The sequence below is a fragment of the Callorhinchus milii genome, unplaced genomic scaffold, assembly GCF_018977255.1.
Source record: "Callorhinchus milii isolate IMCB2004 unplaced genomic scaffold, IMCB_Cmil_1.0 Scaffold5, whole genome shotgun sequence".
Lineage (NCBI taxonomy): Eukaryota > Metazoa > Chordata > Chondrichthyes > Chimaeriformes > Callorhinchidae > Callorhinchus > Callorhinchus milii.
The window spans coordinates 3025745-3049326 of record NW_024704746.1 but is presented as its reverse complement, the minus strand read 5'-3'; the positions used below and the strand labels follow the sequence as shown (position 1 = coordinate 3049326).

Sequence of the window (23582 nt, the reverse complement as noted above, 5' to 3'; positions counted from 1 at the left end):
TAGGATTTACAGTTGGGGGGTCAAGTGCGACCAGTCTTGGGTTTCCTTAGACTTGCAGCTGTAGTTATGATTTACCGATTGATCTGTGAATTGTTTACACACCAGCCATAAACTGTCTGTAATTCATTTGAGCTGCATCAAACTTTAGCAGCGGCCAAGACCCTTCACTAATCCTTCCAGGTGATCAGGATATACTGTAGAATGCAGTGACCATTTTGTATGAAAAGAATGTCCCCCACACACACGGTCCGTGACTAGGAGTGACTGATTTTATCTGGAGGTTGGTGGGCCAGGATACCTGTAGAAACTTAACATAATGAGCCTTGGGACGTCGTCCTGATGTGAATGGCACTGCACAAATGTAATGCTGTTGTAACGGTGCTATAACCACTATTATTGACCACATATTTCAGTACTGAAAGAGAATTTGAACACCAAAAATAAAAAGGATAATCAGATTATTTATTCCAATATAGTGTTATGAAATAAACTGTACATTGTCACAGACTGATTTATATTATCCAGCCTCAAAAAAATTGACAGGATTAGGACTTGCAGTTCAACATAAATCACAAAGCATTCAGAATGACCTGTGGGTGTTTGGATTCTGACAGCAACGATGCAACTGGTGATTTTTTAAAAAAGTTTCCACTCTGCATGCGAGAAAGTGTGTGTGAGTGAGGTGAGCAACACAATTTGAGATCTGTGAACCAAAGAAGGAAAAATACAAGACTACAATAGAGTGCTAATTCGATTAAAAAACAATCAAACAGCCGACACTTACAACCCTCAGACAACCATGACATTGCAAGTGCAGTTTTGCGTTGTAAAAATAGTATTGTTTGTGTGGGAGGGAGACTGGTTTGGAAGGGACGCTGTGTAAATGTAAGTTGTTTCACTGGGGGGGGGGAGGTGTTTGCAAAATTGCTTCAGAAAAAGGTCCCGAGAGGCTTTGCCAAAAGATTAGCGGTGGGAGAAGTGGGGGTAGGAAGGTGTCAGACAGAGACAGATCGGTACACTGACTACATTTTATTGGATTGATTGCAATAAAACGTGCAATCGATTGGATCGTGTGCTAAAAGTGGTAATCAGGTTAAATTTTGCTTACCAACAGAACCTCATTTACTGCACCTCCCCTCCCCCAAATATCTACCACCGTCACCCCAAACTCAGGCCCTCCCTGACCTACTTCCACAGTTGAGAAGCCGGTGGGTCTCTCATTACTCTGGATAATCAGATGCCACAATCAACTTTCCTTTGCCAACTCACTGGCCAAACAAGTTCCCGATGTTGCTTTATACCGAACCAGTGGGTGGAGGGCGAGTGCTCCAGTTGCCATTTTCTCTGCCTGAAGGGAAGTTACCAGATCACAAGAGGGTGTCAGACGTGTGATCTCATGCTTCCAGAATACTCCCCAACCACAAGTCTCTTTTTCTACGCCTTTTTTTTTAAAACCATTTCTTTGCCGTTACAAGTTGGTTCCTAAAACACCCGGCGTCAACTGGATTTGGGGTTCAGTTCCCTTCACTCAGCCCTAAACTCAGACAAAATGGGTTTCAGAGATAGTTTGGGACGTGACGTATCAAGTGACTGTCAGGGCAGTGGAAGGTGAACTCGATGGACCTCGGTCGTTTGTTCAGCAAATTCTTAACGCTCTTATAATTAGGAAAATACAAAAACAGACATTAAAAACTAGAAAAGTCAGTTAATAACTGGTGAATCATCAGGAACAGACTGTTTTAATGCGGATTTCTCCAGCTGTATAAACGGCAGCGAACGGGTTCTTTGGAGTGAAGATTATTGTGTAAATGAGGTTCCCTTCCCTGAGGTAGGGGATTCTCAAATCAAATCAAAAAAAATAATTTTCTAAAATTATGAAATGCTTATATCACTTGGGCCTCTCTGAGGCTTTTGTCTCTCAATATTCTTATGTGTGTGAGAGGGGAAAAGGGAAGAAATGTTACCTTTCACTGCGAGACTCTTAACTCGTGAAGCATGAATGCTGAAGGAGAGTGAGCAGCCATGAACAAAAATGACCTGCTTACGAGTATGGAATGTTGTGCAACTTGGCTCCCCCTCCCCTCTCACTCGGAAAGCCCTTACAGACACGTTAAACATAGTTTAAACACAAGCATTAAACGTTAAGGAGGATGGATTGTAAGGGAAACATTTATTTGTGTGGCTATATACAGTGCATTAATAACCAAAATCAAGAAGATTGCCCATTCACTTAAATAGTGTTTAGCTGAGTGGGTGAGTGGGGTGCAGATAGACCTCACTGGGGGGCGTGGGGGGGGATTAGTATTAGGTTTTTCTTTTTAAAAAAAAGTTCATCGCTAGAGAAAAAAATTACTGTTTAAAAAAACAAAAATGTGCAGGTGTTGAATTCTGAGTGTGAACGATGTTTGGATCAGCTGCAGAGTAGCTGTGTATTTGAGAACTCTTTTGGGGGAGCGGAGTGGAGGGGGGGGTAGAGGGCAGACATAGTAATAGGAGTAGGCCATTCAGTCCCTCCAGCCTGTTCCCCCATTCCATTAGATCATGGCTGACCTGTAACTCAACCTCAATTTACCCGCCTTTGCCCCATATCCCTTAATACCTAACAAATATCTATCCACCTCAGTCTTGAAAGTTGGGAAGAGGGAAGATATCTCAGGATACAGTATATAGTTTGGGACACGACATGTCAAGCGACTGCCAGGATAGCGGAAGCTGAACTAGTTGGACCTGGGTCTTCTTTCGTCGAGCAAATTCTTACGTCCTTATACAGACTGACTGGATATTGGAAAGGGGAGAAAGGAAAGGAAATCACTGTCAAGCATTGGCTAAACAAACGCAGAACTACACTACAGCTGAGCAGACTGAGGGAGTCTCACTGGAAGCACCATGCAATTCCAGGTGAAGCGGTGGGACATTTCCACCGTCACACGAATGAGGTGGGCGGTGGTGGGGGGGGGGGGGGGGGGAATCTTGCAGCGTGACACACCCTCACTTCTATAATAATAATCCTTGCATTTGATATAGTGCCTTATCACATCTTTGAGACATCTCAAAAAGCACTTCACTGTATATTTAGTGCATTTTGTGGGAGAAATGTAACAGCCAATTGTGCACAGCGGTGTCCCACAAACAGTTGTGGACTGAGTGACCAAATCATTTTTTTTATTGACGGGATTATTACTCCCGCAAAAGCGATCCACCAATCAATTAACGACCGGGTTCCTACTCACTGTTAGGTAAACAGAGGCGTGTGGAGTAATGAAACTCGTGCTGCCTGGGAATCGAACCCAGCTCCTCTCGCTTGTCAGGCGAGTGGTCTAACTCTTACACTACAGGTCTCCACTCTACAACACAACTGCAGGAATACTCCGGAATTATTTTTTTTTGAAACGGAAACACTAATCGATCTTAGAATCAAAGTGAAAGCCCTTTGGCCGTAGCAGAGCATCGAGCTGCCAGCCGGCCGAGGCCACATCACCTCTTCAGAACCTCGCCTCTCTCTCTCCTTTCCCTGCCATCAGTCACACAAACCAATAATAATCCTTGCATTTGATATCGGCCTTATCAAGTCTTTGAGACGTCTCAAAGCGCTTCACTGTAAAGTGAATCAACTATATTTTTGTGGGCGAAACACAGCCGCCAATTGTGCTGAGCAAGTGTCCCGCAAACAGTTGTGGATTGTGTGACCATTTTTGTGATGTAGCACTTTCAAGACATTGACTTTGTTTTTTTTGGAGGGAGGGAGGGAGGGAGCAGTGGTTTTAAAAACCTTTATAAGACATTTAAAATGTGGACAGCAAAAAAAAAATCTTAATAATAGCAAGGGTTGCAAGTATATTTTGAAACGGTAAGAGTTTACCAATTCAGGATTATATTAATAGAACAAATTAATTCTTTTAAAATCTACTTTTCTTAAAAAGTATTCAACTGTGGGTTTGCTCTCTCTTTCGCATTTAGCCCAATATTTGGAGGTTAACGTTAACTAGAGCAAAATGCCGTCTAATATTCTAACGACCGAAAAAATGATTTAATCATAGATACATTTTTTTTTGTATGTACATTTTTTTTCCCCATGTCGAAAAAAAAGAGACTGCAATTGATTCTGTAAAAAGGGAGATTTTGCAAATAGGACGTATGGAATTTAAGGTGAGGAGTTTAATAAACGGATTTGTTCAAACCAAGAAAAAAAAGTGGTAAAAGTCCATCTGTTAAGACTTCCCAATCCTTCCACTGAGGAATGTTCCAGAGTTTACGGGAGTAATCTCTCTGTACCGATCGTGAAGGAAGAAAGTTCTGTTCCCGACGTGGTTCGCGTCTCTCCCACACAGGCCTGAGGAGGATCAAAGTTCAGGGAACCTGCTGGGATCTTCTCTATAGTCACTTGGAATACTGAAGATGGACTCGTCAAATCCATCATATCGGAATTCCTGAAACGTCACAGTGGCAGTGATGGTCGGAAACACAGGGATGTCTGCGCAGAGAAACCAGAATCAGTTAGACACACAGTGCATGCCAATAATAATAATCCCCGTGTTTGATAGACGTCTCAAAGTGCTTCACAGAATATATAAATATCATAGAATATATATTGTAAAGAATATGTTTCGCCCACAAAATACAGTCACTACACTTCAGAGGTGCTGTGTATCCTGTGAAGCGCTTTGAGAAGTCTCAATGATGATAATGCATTATATCAAATGCAAGGATTATGATTATTATTAATATATTGTAAAGTGAAATGCCTGTATAGTATTATTACAGCAACTCAGACACAGCTTCACTGTTTAATCACATCTTAAATTACTTCAGGATTAGTGAAATAAATAACATTTAGAACATTTCAAGATTTTTATGGAAATTTGTGGGAAATAAATTCCCTTCCCCTCCGTGTGTGTGTCGGACACCCAGCTCCTCCCCTCTACTAAAGTATGCTGCTTACCTAGTTTAACAGGGAATCCTGGTGGAAGCTTCATCTGAACAAATTCTCTGAGTTTATTAAAGTGCTTGAAGGGTGCTATGACCTCTAAAACATTCAGTAACCTGGGCAGTAAGGAACAAAAAGAAAAACAGCAAATCAGAACACACAATGCAGACAACACAGACAGTTTAATACGTGCCCACACATCTAACAATATTAATAATAATCCTTGCATTTGATATAGCGCCTTATCAAGTCATTGATAGTCTCAAAGCGCTTCACAGGATGCATTGTCAATGAATTGACTGTATACTTTGTGGATGAGACGCAGTGGCCAATTGCGCCCAACAGTGTCTCACAAACAGTCGTGGATTGAGTGACCAAATTACGATTTTTTTTTTGAAGGGATTATTACCCGCGGAAAGCAAACCGCCAACCAGGTTCCTACTTACTGCCAGGTAAACAGAGTTTTGCCCGGCCCAGGGATCGAACCCGGGTCCTCTCGCTTGCAAGGCGAGTGCTCTAGTCAAGAGATGGGAAAGCTGAACAAGGCCTTTCAAATCATGAAGGGTTTTAATAGTTAGGGGATTGGGGCAGGGATTCTCCCCACTCGGCTCCCGTTAATCCTGCAAGCAATGTGTTTTACACAAGGAGCTGTCAGGATGTGGAACACCCTGCTGGATGCAGTGATCGTTTAGCTTTCAAGAGGAAACCAGACAGATACGGGAAAATCAGTCCTTTGCAAGAGTATGTCTGCTGTCTGGCAAGCTTCCTGCTGTTCGTCCAGCTCAAACACATTAATCCTAACCAAACCATTAGGGCTTTGCAGGGTCAACAGGAGCTGAGTGGGATAACTCCCTGCCCCCAGTGACTGGTCTCCTGCCATTGAGCCAGGCTGTCCCGTCATCAGTAGTGCCCTGGAATACTGCAGACCCATGTGGCTCATGAACCGAACTAGACCGCCACAGAGGGCTGGCCCGATTACGACATTCCATTGCCAGGCAGGTTATCCTGGAGCCAGTTCATTTCCAAGGAGACCCCTCTTCATCCCCCACGCCCGGAAGATAGGAGAGAGGTGGGGGGGGAAGCGTTAATTGACCTCTGTGCGTCAATGGACTGAACTTTCTTTGCTAACAGCTCAATTGGGAACCAATACTGGAAAGACTCCCCATGTGGGTACTTACGAATCGATGCCGAGAGGAAACTCCTGGCTCATGGCTATGGTGGCTTTGAAGGTTTTCTTGCTCTCTTTGCACACCAGCTCTCTTCCAAGGTGAGGAGCTCTGTCATTCAACCAGATTTACAGTATGAACACAACCAGTCTGATGTCAATAGCTACATTCGAAGTACTCTGTTTATCAGAAGAATCCTTGCAACATCCTCTTTAACATCTCAGAGTAATTCACACATCATTGCCAACAAGTGTAGTGACTGTATTCTAGGTTTCACAAAAGGCATGCAGTGAAAAAGCAGTTTATCTGGAGGATTGTCAGTCAGACAAACGGGAGAAACTCCCTTCTCTTTTCCAATAGCGGTTTCACGGGATTAGAACAAACAGACAGGGCCTCGACTTAATATCCAACAACACAAAGATCCCCTAATCCTGCCCATCAGATATAGAGCTGCACAACTCAGCCACTAGGGATAGAACTTCACCATCCACAACTGGTCACTGCGTTCGCACAGTCCACAGCCGTGCGAGCAGTGAGTGTGTGAGAGAGCAGTGTTTGTGAGCAAGCGCAAGTGTGTGAGGTGTGAGCAGTGCGAAGCGCAAGTGGTGCACGCGAGCTGTGAGCGCACACGTGAGCAGTGAGTGAGTGTGCAGTGCGTGTGTGCGCCTTGGGACGTCCTCCCGACATCCAAATGTACTTTGAGTGGTTGTTGTGAGCTGGATTATAGATAGAAACACAAACATAGGAACAGGAGTAGGCCATTCAGCCCCTTGAGCCTGTTCTGCCATTGTATAAGATCATGGCTGATCTGTACCTCAATTCCTATTACCCTCCCTTACTCCATATCCCTTGACACCCTTACCTAACAAACATCTCTCCCTCTCTCACACACACACACACACACACAGAAACACACCAAAGTTCCTCCCCTGCAAGGATCCTCCCCGGCAGAATCACCAAATTAATATCCATCAGATCAAACGACTGATTTAAATCCCCCCACCCCAGTTCCCACCGTCGCTGCTACCAAACAAGCATTAGTTACTGGCCAGCGAGCACTCACTTTCCAGGCTCTGCCGAGATGTACTCCTCCCAGGTGATTGTGTTGGCTGGAGGAGCAGTGAGGGACTGTCTCCGCACAGGCTGTCAGGAGAGAGAGAGAGAGGGAAATCAGTCAAACACTCACCACTGCAGCCACAACAACAAATTACATTCACACATCGGGGAGGACGCCCCAAGTTACTGAACAGTCAGAGATTGAGACCTGGGGATGGGGGATCAGGAGGGGTGGAGGGCAGGGAGGGTGGGGGTGAGAGAGTGGTCGAAGAGGAGGTGGAAGAAAAGGGAGGTGACCGTAGGCACAGTTGTAGTGGAAAGGTGCGGTCGGGAGACAGGCAAAGAGGGGGCAAGGCAGAGGGCGTAAGGACCGAGACAGATCAACAATCCTTCACTGCAATTTATAATAATAATCCTTGCATTTGATATAGCGCCTTATCACATCTTCAAGACGTCTCAAAGCGCTTCACAGAATATACTGTAAAGTGCAATGACTGTGCATTTTGTGGGCGACGCGGCAGCCAGTATGCGCAAACCAGTGTCTCGTAAACAGCCATGAAGCGAGTGACCAATTGAATCGTTGGCCAAGACACTGATGGGGGGGGGGGGGGGAGAGAAACTCCCTTCTCTTTTCGAATAGCACCAAGGGGAACTTTAACGTCCACCTGAACAGGCAGACGGGACCTCGTCTCATCCGAAGGACGGAGAGCACACAATAGGAGGAGGTTTACCTCAAAGCTTTGCTCCATTAAGCTTCCTCCTTTGCTCAGGCTTTCCATAATAGCCTTATTTCGTAGAATATCCTCTTCACTGAGGTGTTCACGGCGTTTTCTGGATTCCAGAACGAGGCCGTTTACAGAATAAAACTCTGCCAGGAAGTTCCCCACTCGTTCCTATCGGTAAACAAAATACACACTAAATTAATAATTCTGCCATTTGGTCCGGCGCCTTTCACATTAGGAGGACGTCCCAAAGCACTTCACAGGATATCATGTAAAGTGGAGCGACTGTGTTTGTATGGGCAATAAATAACACACAAATACGTTGAAAAACATCTTATGCTAAATTATGTGTGCATTATTGGCGTCACTTAATATAAAGGACATCCCGTGATACACACCTGGTAATCAGTAGTCATAACCCACCCTACACATACCCAGTTACTAAATCTCCTTTCCTGCCGCCCCCCCACCACACACTCCCCCCATGGGCACACAAACTCACGTACTTGTCAATAGCTCAACCCCCGCTCCCCAAGTTAACAGCCTCCCTACCGTTTTGTCCTCCCGGAAAAGCCAGCCAGTCTGTGCCCGCGTGAAGGTGATGGATTTCGTGGATAATGTTGCAGAATAAATATCGCTGCTCATTAAAATATCTACCTCCTCTTCAGTCTCCATCTCAGATTCCTGAAAGGAAATCATTAGTAGGTGAAGGATCTTCGTGGATAAGTTCAATTGATCTTCAAGTTCTATCTCGGTGGGTGGGGGGGGAGAGGAGGTGGTTGGGGGATACCAGAGTAACAGATATCACAGAAATTGGATACTTAGGCGTTTATAGTGGATCTTAATAATAATCTTGCATCCGATATATATTGCCTTATCACGTCTTCCAGACATCTCAAAGTGCTTCACAGAATACATTGTAAAGTGTAGTGACTGTATATTTTGTGGGTGAAACGCGGCAGCCAATCACGCACAGCAGCGTCCTGACCAAATTATTAGTTTTTTTTAAAAAAGGGATTATTACCCCCAGAAAAGTGATGTGCCAATCAACTAACAGCTGGGTTCCTACTTACTGCTGTAAACAGAGGGGCGTGGAGTGAGGAAACTCGCCCAACGTTTCAAACCCAGGTCCTCTCGCTTGTGAGGCAAGTGTTCTACACACTGAGCTACAGGATTCCACCTCATGAATTAGTTCCAAGCAAAGCTAAAGCTATTTACAACTAATGAGTTCATCACAGTAAGTATTCAGGGAACAAACCCATTGTGCATACATCCTGTTTACTCCACATAACAGTTCCACAACGGACAGATTAGGGGTGAATCTAAACACAGAGATTACACACATGCATGCTAGGCAGCTCACCTCGTGGTGTATTCGCTGGTAGACTTTCTGCTCGTTGTCTAACACTATGAAAGATTCGGACGGGGCTGCATCACCGTTGAAAATGAAGCTCAAGTCTCCCCGTTGGCACTTCATGTCAGTAAAGTCTATCAGAGTGGTGTCCAGCCTGTAAATATACATTAACAACAGGGAGGGTTCAGAATTTAGGAACAAAGGAATAGGAGGCCATTCAGCCGATCAAATAGTCTGTGGGCTTCTCTCTCTCTCCCTTTAAATATCTCAGTTGATTCCGCCTCTACAACCTTCTTAGGCATTACTTGCACAACCATCCGTGTGAAGAAATCTTTTCTAATATCACTGCCAATTGGTTTAATGTTAAAATTATATGCCTGTGTTTTGAATTCCTGTATAGAATTCTTTTAGCTCGTGAACTACAGGGTATCCACAAAGTCCTGCCCCCCCCCACTGCACCCCCCCACAAAACAGCAATGCGGGGCTGCGGAGGAGCTGAAACAAGCTGTCAGAGACACGTTTCACCTTCTCGCTCACTCCATGTTATGGAAGGTGTGGCACCAAATATAGCAACGGATTATTATCTGATGTGAAAATGATGGAGCTCACACACAGATCCTCTGGACGTCTGAATACAATGAAACACTTGCACTGAATGCAATTAAGTATTTCTAAATGCAATTATCGTAATTCTTCCCCATGTTTCAGTTATTAGTCAGTGCACAGTAGAAAAAAATTATGGGGGAATAACAGGACTTTGTGAACACCTTGTACATGAAATATCTGTTAATGCCCCTAGGTTAAAAAAGTTTATACTGAACACCCCTCACTGGACAGCTTACTCTGCGTGCAAACAGGAAAACTTAACAGAAAGTAAAGTGATGAAACTGGTGGCTGAAACCAACTTACCTGATGTTTATACCCTGTTTGTAAATTTTACAAGCATCTGAAGGCAGAATTCTGGAAAGTAAAGGCACTGCAAGAGAAAGAATAATCATGAGTCTGAGGATTTGCTATGGCAGATTAACTGAACTGATTTATCAGTATACATATTGCGTAAAGAAATATAAAACGCGGCAAGAACAAGTGACAAATTGCTTAGAATAAAAGCATAATGATAATCTTTGCATATCATATAATGCCTTTGAGGCGTCTCAAAGTAATACACAGAACATAGTGTAAAGTGATTTGCCTATATATTTTGGGGCTAAACACGGCAGCCAATTGCGCACAGCAGTGTCCTACAAACAGTCTTGGATTGAGTGAACAAATTATTATCTTTTCTTTGAAGGATTATTACCCTCGGAAAGTCACCAATCGACTAACAGCCAGGTTCCTACTTACTGCTAGATAAACAGAGACGTGTGGAGTAAGAAAACTTGGCCAAAGTTTAGCCGTACCAGGGGATCAAAACCAGGTCCTCTCGTTTGCGAGGCGAGTGCTCTAACCACTGAGCTACAGGACTTTACGACATGTAGATTTGGATGCGTACAAAAGAAAAAAAAAACTGTTGGCGTAGAAGACATTTAACACTTACCCCAGCTCTGAAAATCCCAGTGGAGCTCTAAATAGAAGTCCCCCAGCTGAAAAATAAAACATAACAGTGTGATCACTGCACTGCTTAAAGATTTCTTTCCTCCCCTCAGCAAAGATTTTTTTCCCCCCAGCACGATAACAGCCACTGAAGAGCACCAGATTGCGTTACATTGCGACGTCACCTCAAATTCTGGCAGGAATTTAATTCCTTTGAGACACCTTTAATGTTTTCACGGATGTAATCAGTAGTGCTCGCACCATTTCAATCACTTCTCATCCATTCAACAACAACAACAAGAAGCATTTATATAGCGCCCCTCACCACAGGATAGCGTCCCAGAGAGCTTGACAGTGGTGGAGCACGAGCTGGGTGGAGGTGACGGTTTGGCACAGTCGAAGAGGAAGATCTTCAAGCACAATCTGAAGATGGGGAAGGAAGCGGCAAGGCAGAGGGATGGAGGGAGAGTGTTCCAGAGTTTTGGGGCGTATTGGCTGAAAGTGCGGCCACCGACGGTGGACTGGAGAGCACGAGCGACATGCAGGAGGCCGGAGCCAGTCGAGCGGAGGCAGTGGGGAGTGGATTAGGAAGCACATTCGTTACTTCCAGGCATAAAATGCAGAATAAGTTATTTCAGTCTGAGGTGAGTGGCATCAGAAACGTGAGTGACACTGCTGTGCTCTCGGGCTCACAAGATCACAGTTTGGGTGACAGGCGAGTTGCAAAACGTACCAGTAGGTGGTGAGTTTGAGCAGAAACCCTGTAAATCAGCTGTTGCTGGTGAAAGCTGTCGCCAGTAGCTTCCAAAAGGGAATTGGATATGTACTTGAAAAGGAAAATTTGGCAAGGCTACGGGGAAAGAGCAGAGGAGTGGGGCTAGTTGGATAGCTCGTTCCAAGAGCCGGCACAGGCACGATGGACCGAACGGCCTCCTTCTGTGGTGTGGGATTCTATGATTCTAAGGATTTTGCCCTCAACCTCAGAAGAAATATCCTCCATTCTGTCTCCCATTACATTACAATGACACAGAAGGAAGCTACGGGGAGGTGGGGGGGAAGAGAGGAGAGGCAGAGATACCCATAAAAATAATTTACACACACCCAGCAACTTACAACTGGTATTCCAAAGCAAGACAAAATATACAGTCAATCCACTTCACAGTATATCCTGTGAGGTGCTTTGAACATCTTGAAGACGTCATAAGGGCTACATCAAATGCAAGGATTAGTATTATTATAAATAAAGCAGCCCAGGCCAGACATGCAGAATTAGCACAAACCTCAATTCTAACGCTGCCAATTTGAGACCCTCTTTAATCTCAAGGGTTTATGAGTTGCTCGATCGTGTTATTTACAAAGCATAATAAGAATCCTTGCATTTGATGCAGTCCCTTATTACGTCGTTGAGACGTCTCAAAGCGCTTCACAGAATATACTGTAAAGTGGAGTGAATGTGTATGTTGCGGGCGAAACGCCATAGAGCAGAGTAAGGCGAACCTTCAATCTAAGTGATATTATTAGACATCTGCTTTTAATAAGAGCTAAATTTATCCCGCAAGCCTCGCTGACCCAGCAATTCCAAAGCATGGCTCCAGAGGGGACTCAGGTGACAATCAGTCAAACTCACCTCTTTCAGAGCTTTAAGTAATCGAGGCCGTTTCTCCTCTACGTTCTCTCTCGACTGCTGCTTAAGTTTCCGTAGCAAAGCCGTGACTGCAAACAAACACAAACGGGATTTTGTTAAAGTTAGAATACTGTGTGTTTTCATTTGACACAAGTCAACGACAACTTGCTTATATCGCGCCCCTCACGCAGAGTCCTTAAACCTTTATTTTACTTGAAAGGTACTGTATGAATGAAAGTGTTGCAAGAAAATAATTATTGTTACATCATTGTTAAGTCAAAGTTATAGAATACAATCATATACACATTTATTATTTCCCGATCGTTTCAATGGAGTCATTGAGTTAAGACTATGTGGACGTTAAGACACCCGCCAGCCGCTACTTCTAAGTAACGTGTAGTTTCTCCTCCATTAATCTGACATTGGGCAAATTAACTGCCTAATTCACGTCATTCTAATTACTCCCAATCTGTTATTCTGTGGGTAATAATTCCTCAAAAAAAATTGATCACTCAAAAATAATTTGGTCATTGAATCCGCGACAGTTTGCGGGACACTGCTGTGCGCAACTGGCTACTGCGTTTTGCCCACAAAATATACAGTCACTACAATTACAATGTATTCTGTGAAGCGCTTTGAGACGTCTCAATAATGTGATAAGGCGCTACATTAAATGCAAGATTTTTTTATTATTAAATATATTTGAGACCTTTACTTTACTGAATGTAAGTGGATGTAAAAAAAACTACAATCATTGTCAGGTTTCTACTTCACATAATGGCTGTGCTACAAGTCACTCTGCAGATAATAATACTTGCATTTGATATCACGGCTTTGAGACATCTCAAAGCGCTTCATAGAATATACACAGAAGATACTGTACAAAGTACACCAGATGCATTATGCATTTACCTGTCCTATACAGTAACTTTTTAAATAGATAGGAAAACCTACACAACGACACTCTCTTCATCTCTCCCCTAGGATCCTCTGATATTGAATTGAACAATATGTGGTTGCAATCAATACTCCAACTGGCCACCATTTTAGAGGTACGCACAAAGCTGCTTTTGTTACTCCCTCCAGTTTAGCTAAAATGGCAGCTGTGTGGCATGAATGGGTGCAAATCTCAGAAGATAAAATGACAATAAAATTATTGTAGATCATTACACATGGCAAGGATTAAACAAGGATACCAGGAAGGATTCAGACAGCGTGTGAAGCTATCAAAAAGATGCTTGTCCCCTAGAAAATTAACTGAGATATTAAACCTTACAATATGTTCCTCGTGCACATGATGCACTGGAGGAATTTTGTACATGATTACGTTCATGCTCTCTGACAGCAGAGACTCCAGTTCTGACCCATTTCACAACTCTGTAGTTTACTGATTAGGGCATTTGCTCGCAAGCGAGAGGACCTGATTTCGATTCGTGGGCAGAGCAAAAACCATGGGCAAGTTTCCTTACTTCACACGCTTGTTTACGTAGCAGTAAGCAGGAACCCGGTTGTTAGTCGATTGTCAGATCGCTTTTCTGGGAGGTAATAATCCCTTCAAATAAATAAAAATAATAATAATTTGGTCACTCAATCCACGACTGTTTGAGGAAAAAGCTGTGCACAATTGGCTGCCTTATTTCGTCCACAAAATACAGCCAATTCACTTTACAGTACATTCTGTGAAGCACGTTGAGACGTCTCAAGGACGTGATAAGGTGCTATATCAAAAGCGAGGATGATTATTATCATTATAACTTGTAAATGCACAGCTGAAATGAACCCAGTCGACTGTGAACCTGGCCGCTTATAAAAAATCAGAACTGTCAAAACTGTGCAGGTTTGCCAGGATTTAATCTCAACAAACCAGAGAGGAGTGTTAAAATGGATGAATGAGGATTAACGCTGTTCTTCCTGGAAACACACTCAGCCTTTTTGTTGCAAGCAGCTTTATAATGCATGCAGAAGCCTAGCGATGATCCCTGGAATGTGGCACAGCAATGTCATAGTTTTGTATTTGGAATTTTCCATTCTATAGCTGTGCGATCCGAAAACTCTCAGCTGATCAGTTAATTTAAGAATACTATAAGAAAATAATTTAGCCTTTTTCACCATGAAAATCCATGGTGGGTCCAGGGTCCTCACGTGTCCCAAACAAGTTGAATTTGTGGGATGTTGCTGTGTGCAATCGGCTGCTGCGTTCCATCCACAAAATACACAATCAATCCGCTTCACAGTGTGTCCTGTGAGGCGCTTTGAGATGGCTCAACGACCTGATAAGGCGCTGTATCAAATGGAAGGATTACTATTATTAAGTTTTTTTAAAAACTTGGACTTATATAGCACCCTCCATGCAGAGTAGAGTCTCAGAGCACTTAACAGTGGCAGAGCCGGTGGTGGGGGCGGGTGGGTGGGAAAGAAGTAGCCGTAAGCACAGTCAAAGAGGAAGGTTTTCAGGTGGTACTTGAAAAGGGGAGGGGGCAAGGCGGAGGGACCTGATGGCTGAAAGCACGACCTCCAATGGTAGTACAGAGGGCGCGAGGGATGAGCAGGAGGCCAATCGAGCGGAAGCGCTGGGTGGTGAATTGGGGAGTAAAGGAGGTCAGAGAGGTAGGGAGGTGTCAGAGAGTGAAGGGATTTCAATACAAGTGCAAAGATCTTGAAGTCAATCCGTTCGGTGATGGGGAGCCAGTGGAGCCTGGGCCAGAACTGGTGGATTCTGTCCAGGCAAGTATGCGGGCAGCAGAGTTCTGAATGAGCTGGATCTTTCGAACAGTGGAGCTGGGGAGACAAAGCGTACGTTGGAGCAATCCAAGCGGGAGGTGACAAATGAATGCACAAGGGTTTTGGCGGCATTTGGGGTAAGGTATGGTCGGAGGCAGGCAATGTGGCGGAGGTGGAAGAAGGCAGTTCTAGTCAAGGACCGTCAAGGACCGTATGTGGGGGAGGAAAGACAGACTGTAGGGGGTTGAATCGAACCTCTAGATTGCGCACTGGTTCAGTGAGTGTGATGGAGAACCCAGGGATGTTAAGGAGTTCAGATCCGCAGGAGTGAAAATGTTGACGGGAGCCAAGGAGTATGGCTTCTGTCTTGTCCACATTCACCTGCAGGAAGTTTGCACTCATCCAGCCCCTGATGTCTGCCAGATAAGCTGATAGAACATTAGCGGAGCTGGAGTTATACTGGAAGAGGCAAAGTAGATTTGTACATACTTACACATTGAAAGGAAAGTATGAAGACTGATGCATCAAAAAAAATTGATCATCAATCGTTACAGATCTTAATCACAATCCATAATGAATGTTGCAAGTAATCCAGGGAGGATAGGAGGCAAAAAGTCATTAGATACCAAATCAGATCAATACTGATTCTAAAGTGGTCCACTGATTATTCAGACGAGAATAATTAGTTACCATATACCTTCCTATTCCACCGGTGGCTCATTCCCTACATATATACATTTCTTTAATACGAACAATAAATCTTTGATATAATAATATTCCTTGCATTTGACATAGTGCTTTTCACATCTTCTGGACGTCTGAAAGCACTTCATGGAATATACTGTAAAGTGAATTGACCGTATATTTTGCAGGAGAAATATAGAGCCTTATCACGTCTTTGAGACACCTCAAATACACTTAGAAACATAGCAGTTTTTATAATATTGTTTGAATGCTTATTTCATAGCCGCAGGTGATCCGATGAGAAATGCATTAATTCAAGAAATTCTTTGCTCAAATTAACCAATACGTATTTAAGAAGGTTATCTATCCCATTAAGAATTCTGCAATCTCTAAATTGTCAACCTAGGTTTAAATAATTAAGAACTAGTATTGGAACCAAAGATTTACAAACCTACCATAATAATGGCTAATTATCATCAACATACCAGGAGATATTGCCTACATTTTCCCAATCGGATCTGTCATGGGATCTTTAACAACCACCTGAATGTGCAGAATGGAGCTCAGTTCAATGTCAAGCATGACACTGACAATAAGGCAGCACTTATCCAGTTGTACTCTGGAATTTCAGCCTGGACTTTAAGCACAAAGTCTAGGCTAGCAAAGTGGGGAGTGCTGACACAGACCCAATTCTGTGATGTACTCTACTGCTGAGCTAGATGCTATAATTGGACTGGGATCAAACAAAACAGCTGTCAGCACATTGCTACTAGTAAATCTATGTGTACTTGTTGCTTGCATAAATCTGCTGCAAATTATTCCACCCACTTTAGACAAGACAAGTCAGTAATGCAGCTACATGTTTCCCAATAAAGCTTCATCTTCTAGATATTTCTGCCGGAAAGATTAACTGCAGGAACAAACTTCTCGGAATTTATGAGAATTATGAGAGTATACGCCAAACTTTGTAATTTTAATGTCTGAATAAAAAAAATGGAAACAGCCATAATAAATTACACAGCGGTTTTCATGTTGGGAGGACGTCCCAAGGCGCCTGACAGGCAGAGATTTGGACCCAAGGAGGAGGTTGGGATCAGGAAGGCAGGGAGGGTGACCGAAGGCGCGAGGAGGGTTTTGAAATGGGCTTTGAAGGAAGGAGGCAAGGGAGGGAGCGAAGCGAAGGGACTGTTGGGTTCAGTTCTAAAGGGTGGGGGCAGAGACAACACTGGACTCCACCACCAGAGTAGCAGAATACAAGCTAGATCTAATAATCTTCAGCGCACTGACTTTTGTAACCATGCACCAGAGGCCAGGTTCTTGCACACCCAACGGCGGAACATGAAAGAGTCGCTTCGGGCATTGCAATTCTTGGCAAAGCTTGGCTGCAGGTCCACTGTTAACACATCACTGATGCAAGAAATTGATACATCATTGATTAAAGAAAGTGGGAGGAGAAAAGGCAAAATAAAAGATCTTTAAAAATTCCTTTTAGTGTGGTCTTATCTCTCGGTCTCTTTCTTTACCTGTTATTTTTCAAAACCATTTTCTCCTGGTTATAAAGAATTTCTTTACATGTTATTGCTATTTTCTCTATAAGTCTGCTGTCCCATTAGGTTTCCTGCCCACATCTCTTTATTTACATATGGTTCTTGATGGGGTTAAGTTTTGCTGAAACATTTGTGCCTCTCCTTTGCATAAACAAGAGAAGCTGAGGCAAGTTTCCAGATACCACAGGTAGCCCAGTTGGTACAGGAAATAGGCCAGCATATCAGGGACATGGGTTGAGAGAACACATGGTCACAAGATCTTGCTAAAGATTCCAGGGGTATGGTGCGGTGTCGAAGTGAGACAGCACTGGATGCTGCCAAGAAATACTCAGGGACCAAAATAACTCAAAGGAATAGCAAATAAACCCCTTCAGAACAGCAAGAATCAACAAGTGTTGGCGGTCAAGCCTTCAGCCTCTCTGCCCCCACCCTTTGGAACCCCATCCCACAGTTCTTTCGCCTTGCTCCCTCCCTTGCCTCCATCAAGGCATGTCTGAGAAGACCATCCACTTCGACCGTGCCATCGGCCACCCACATACCCCTACCCAAATCTCTGACTGTCCAGCAGCTTGGGCGTCCTCCGGACACGAAAGGTGCTGTGTGTAAATGCCATTTGCTGTTGTAGTTAGTTGTATTTTGAAAAGAAAAGGCAAGAATCAAGATGGGGGTTTGGAAGGAATCAGAAAACATCTGTAAACAAAAAGCAAAAAACTGAAACAAACACAGAAGTCACTGGGAAAACTCAGCAGGTCAGCAGGATCTATGGAGAAAGGAAAATGAGTGAACGTTTCAGGTCCACAACCCTTCGTCAGAACTGGGGCATGTTGGGAGGGAGAGGTTTTTAAGGACTAGCAGAGAGGGGAGAGGCAGGGCAAGGAAGACAAAGGGGAAATTGGGGTAGAGGACAGGGATGATGGGTTAAAAGGGTATTAATGATGCAAACCAAAGGGGGGTGTGCAACAAAAAAAGTGGGGAAAAGAGGTGTTAAAAAGACAAAACAGGGGGAGGGAGGGAATTGCAACAAAACAGGCAGACCAGAGAGAGAAAAGGTGTGCCTAGGACCCAGATGATGTGGTAATGGGCACAGAAGAGATAAACATCTGTAAGGTGGGTTCACTAGCCCGTTACTGGCACTTTGTCAGCTCACTCTCCCCATTCTCCTGAAGTATAGGGACCCACCTGTTACACAATACGACACTTCATATTCCCCCTCCCTCTACACAAAGGTGAATTTCATACCGATTAATCTCAGACGTCAATTGGCCTAGCAGTCAGTCTATATTTAGCGAATGCTTAGCCTTACTCAATATCAGGGCTTTGTGCAAATCAGCTTTGTAAAGGAGCAGAGTTGCAGGATTGAATCCTGCTGAATGTGTAGACCAGGGCTTCACACTTCGGATCCTGAATGAAAGGTGATGGTTGTGTGGAGCGGAGGAAACAATCAGCCTGAGCTGGGATAACCTGGACAGCCAAATAGGCTGCCCATATAGACTACATTCATAGGGAGAAAAGTCACTTGGGACAAGGCACCAGTGAACAACCAGAACCTGTAATACTATAGCTCCCCACGAGTCAGTGTCTTAAGGAGAAAAGTGGCAATTCAGCACACTCAGAGCAAGAGGTATGCCTCCTACTTACTTTACTTTAGTTCAAGCCATGTTTTATTTAATTCAACTTAGGCTCAACAAAATAATCTAAGATAACTGCTGCAGCATGTCCCACAGTGACGACAGAGTGAAACCATCGGGAATATGCATTAAAACTTCATGTGAATGTAAAATTGAATCCATCTGCCCCAGAAAGATTTGCAGAGCAGAGCAACAATTTAGCACTTAACATTTTTAATTATTAAAGTCAGTCTACATCTAACCTATTTTCTGTTTATCTCTATGACTACTCCGAATGAAGATGGAGAATATTGTTCCATTAAAAATATCTGTGCCATTTTGGGGGTTTTTTCCTTCCAAATATGGTTCTTATTGAAGCCTGTAGTACAAAATATTGAAACAACATATGTATTCAATGAAACCCATTGGTACATGCAATAAATTACCCAACTGTTCAACAGATCTAAGAAGGGTAGTTCCGTCTTTGAATCATAAAAATTGGATACAATATTAACGTGGTCACTCCTTACCACTAAATAATGTTCCAAATCACTTACGCAATGCATTTTTAGTAAAGGTACAACCATCGGAGGTCAGGTTTTCAGCCACAACGCCCCCAAATTCTGGAACACTCTCCCTCAATCCCTCTACGCTGCCTCATCTTTCCCCTCTTTCAAGTCCCGCCTGAAAATTTTTCTCTTCGACCGTGCTTATGGCCACCTCCCCCGGCTCGGAGTCAGGATCCATCACTGTTAAGCGCTCTGAGACGCTACCCTGTTTGCTAAATAAGTGCAAGTTGTTGTTGTTGTTGCGTACACAACAGATTTAAGAGTATCACAGAAATCCGCAACACAATAGCCTATTTGGCCATTGCATTAGCGTTGGTTGTTTGGTCCTTTGACAAAGCCAATCCCAATGCTCTTTCCCCATTCCTTCTAGATATAAGAACATAACATAAGAATTTGCTAGACGAATGAAGACCAAGGTCCAGCCAGTTCGTTTTCCACCGTCCTGGCTGATATATTGCATCCCAAGATATGTCAAAGATCAAGACCCCCACTGCAAGCAAAGCCATAGACTGCACGTCACTCAAGTATTGGCTGATATTAAATCAGAAACATTTATGTAGATATGTAAATTTATGATTTACATTATAAACTGTAGATTGCAGGATTTCTAGCAAAGCTCTATATTGGTTCAGTACACAAAATGTATATTTTGTTTCAAATGAATAATAACTTCCCTACACTTTGGAATGTTTGAACCGTCTTTCCATGTTATTGGGTTCTATGGGAAACCGGGTATTCCCTGGTACCTCACTCCCATTGCTCACGTACGAGGCCAACAACAACAAATAACATTTACACAGCACCCTTCACGTCCTTCCCAAGGTGCTGGACAGTCAGGGTCAAAGAGCAAAGGGTTGGGATCAGGAGGGGTGGAGGTTTCACTGGAAAACCATTGCGCCAAGCAGGGAGGATTGGAAACTAAAATAAGGGGTGATGACCAACAGTATAACCCATGGAATAACTGTAACACAATATTAATTTATTGTAGCCCTTGTTGAAGCAGGAAGAAGGAAACACACTGCCTTACTCATTTGTCGGTCTCCATAGCTGATGGCTTCTGCCAGCGGGCTCCATCCCTGAGCATTTTTCACCTTTACCAAAGCGTTGTGAGCAAGAAGCAGATGGGCACATTCTGCATGGAAAAACAGGATAAAAAAAAGGAACTATTATAATCTGCAATTAAATTTGAGTTACACAAATTCACCACCAACATTTTAACACTTCAAAATAGGATGAATCATCGGAAAAAATGACACTGTTTGTCATTTTAGCGAGGGTAGCTTGGATTAATAAATGTTTCAGCGTTACTTAGCAACACTGAAGGGTCAGTGATCTTGAGAGAGGCGTGGGTTTGCAACAGCGTGGGTTTACACAAAAGGAAACTGCAGTCTTCCAAGAATTTAATCTGCGTGGGTATGTGGCAATGCCAAACGAAAGAAAGTTGTGGGCTGGAAATCGGAAATAAGTAAAAGAAACTCCAGAAATGCAAAATGCACAGCAGGTCAATCAGCGTCTGAAAAAGGTGAATTTTCAGGGCTAAAGAAAATCTGGTTACTCAATCCACAGCTGTTTGTGGGGCACTGCTGTGCACAATTGGTTGCCGCAATTGTTTTGCCCATAAAATACAGTTAATTCACTTTACAATATATCCTGTGAAGCACTTTGAGACGTTTCAACGGTGTGATAAGGCGCTATATCAAATGCAAGGATTATTATGATTATAAAAAGAATCTTCTGTGGCCCAACATTTCAGTTCTGACTATGAATCACACCTAAAACATTAAACAGTCTCTCTCTTTCCAATGCAGATCAAACCTCCTGTGCATTTCCAGCACATTCCCTTTCTTGATTAAAAAAAGTCATCGTGAGTCATGTTGAATTGACTTTCTTTTAAGCACCAGTTTTACTTCAAAAAAGCAACCTTCAGGTTCAGAAATTCCATTAAAACAAAAATGATTCATTTTTCAACTTCAACACAAGCCTTCTTTCCGCGTTTATGAATAACCAGTTTGATGGATTAAAACTGGGATTTTTTTAAAAAATGCTTAAAATGGATCATTGCCTCAAAAATATTCACATCCGTGTTAGTGCACTCTCTCCACAATTTTAGAGGGGCGAGGAAAGAAGAGACAACTTGGGGAATCCCTACCAAATTGGTTTAGAGAAAATGTACACAGAAGGACTCTCAACTCTGTTTACTAGCATTAAATTGGTTGTTAGTTGATAGGCTCCTTGTTCCACAGCTAATAATCCCTTCAATTGTTTTGAAAAAAATAATAATTTGGTCACTCAATCCACGACTGTTTTGCACAATTGGCTGCCGCGTTTTATCCACAAAATATACAGTCAATTCCCTTTACAATATATTCTGTGAAGCACTTTGAGACGTCTCAAAGATGCGATAAGGCGCTATATCAAATGCAAGGATTATTAGCCATAGTATAAATACAACATCGTTACATTTGTAAAGTGTATTTCACGTCAGGAGCACATCCCAAATACAATGAAAGCTGAATAAAACAAGACATATTTCTCAATTCAGTTTGGCTTTCCCACAATTAACACACACACACACACACACCATTTTGTGCTGCTGGAAATTGGATGGAACGTAAAAATATCCATTTTAACCAACCAGGTACACATTTTGCTCAATGGATATTTTAGAAAACTATAACATGTCTGAATGCTTACATTTCAACACTATGTGAATGTCACTGAGGTGCCCAAACCAAATTCTTTATGGTAACAGGATCATGAGCGTGGGCAGCAAAGCATTGGGATTCATTTGTGAACAGTGCAATTGAGAAGAGCGCATTCAAACGAAGTAGTCGCAGAATATGCAAACAGCAACGCTCCAAATTAAGAGGCATTGAACAAGACGTTTTTGACGTGTAAAGTAAAAGCTATTTAACTGAGATCTGCTGCCAAACATTTTAATCATTTTCAAAATAACAGCATTGTGGTGGAGTTTGCAAAACAGAGACAATCGGATGGAACGCAAAACACTATTTTAAAGGTTAATTAAAATTCTGTCAAGCTCTTACACACACCCACACACCAACAAACACACACATGGACACCTCATCTCTGCTCCTTCCCAAACTTGGCAGGCAGCCAGCCTGATATTTGCCAACGCTAGTTTATAACTAGCTGATCAGGTTTTTTGCTCCATCTCTGGTGCTCTGCAGCAATTTAGCGTTTCTGCTTTGAATTCTATCTCAAAGTAAAACTGGATGGATCCACAACACTTAGCAGCCTTTAGATGCTTTGAAGCCGGGTCCATTTTGAAGCATGTTCTATTTGGTCCACCTTTGAAGTATTGCTATGTAAAATGTGCTATGAAAGAATGCACCCTGCAATCTATCCCCCCCATTCCCCCCCCCCGCCCCACCACCACACACACACTTTTATAAAACAGAAAATCTGTAATTACAGGCAGTAACCAGAATCTTATTGACCATGAAAGCAATTATTCTACAGATTAGGTATCAGGACAACAAAATAAATACTGTACATGCATTTGATAAAAACCTAATAAAATTGAAATGTCCCAAAACACCTTAAAGGTAATAAGTCTTTTTGAAATTACTCATCGTCATAGAATCTTACTTTGCTTTAATAACATTACTTGACCAGTAGATTTTATAAAATTAAGTCATTTGTTTAATCAAAATCAGTCATGTTGTTTTACTAATACATTTACATCAAGCTTTCACTTTAGGATTTTAATATAAATCATAATCCTTACATTTGATATAGCGTCTTATCACGTCTTCAAGACGTCACAAAGCATGTTACAGAAAATACTGTAAACTATTATCTTTTGTTTGAAGGGATTATTACCCTCAGAAAGCAATCCACTAACAACCGGGTTCCTACTTACTGCTAGGGAAACAGAGACGTGTGGAGTGAGGAAATTTGCCATTACGGGTGTGGGGAAGCGCACTTTGGTAATTCAGTATCTGGGCAATTCCATAAAGACCCACAAAAAATATCAGTAGGCAATAACTTTTTTTTTCAAAAAGTGGAACCTTATTTTGTTGCACTGAGTGTCGACATCAGCAGTAAAGAA

At 42.8% G+C, this 23582-nt stretch overlaps 1 protein-coding gene across 3 annotated transcripts in view; it reads right to left on the bottom strand.

Moving 5' to 3' along the window:
* Positions 1–4135: 4135 nt before the first annotated feature.
* ankrd13c (ankyrin repeat domain 13C) overlaps positions 4136–23582 on the bottom strand; it is a 34246-nt gene continuing 14799 nt past the window's right edge. For 2 of the 3 annotated variants that reach the window (XM_007909441.2, XM_007909442.2), the window contains 11 exons: positions 20535–20639; positions 12383–12468; positions 10760–10805; positions 10132–10198; positions 9232–9376; positions 8421–8552; positions 7878–8039; positions 7154–7233; positions 6103–6201; positions 4940–5040; positions 4136–4471 (listed from right to left, as the gene is read on the bottom strand). In XM_007909441.2, coding sequence (XP_007907632.1) covers positions 4341–4471; positions 4940–5040; positions 6103–6201; positions 7154–7233; positions 7878–8039; positions 8421–8552; positions 9232–9376; positions 10132–10198; positions 10760–10805; positions 12383–12468; positions 20535–20639 — 1154 coding nt within the window. In that variant the 3' untranslated portion in view covers positions 4136–4340. The remainder of the gene's footprint in view (positions 4472–4939; positions 5041–6102; positions 6202–7153; positions 7234–7877; positions 8040–8420; positions 8553–9231; positions 9377–10131; positions 10199–10759; positions 10806–12382; positions 12469–20534; positions 20640–23582) is intronic. The other variant, XM_042335805.1, reaches the window with a different exon arrangement.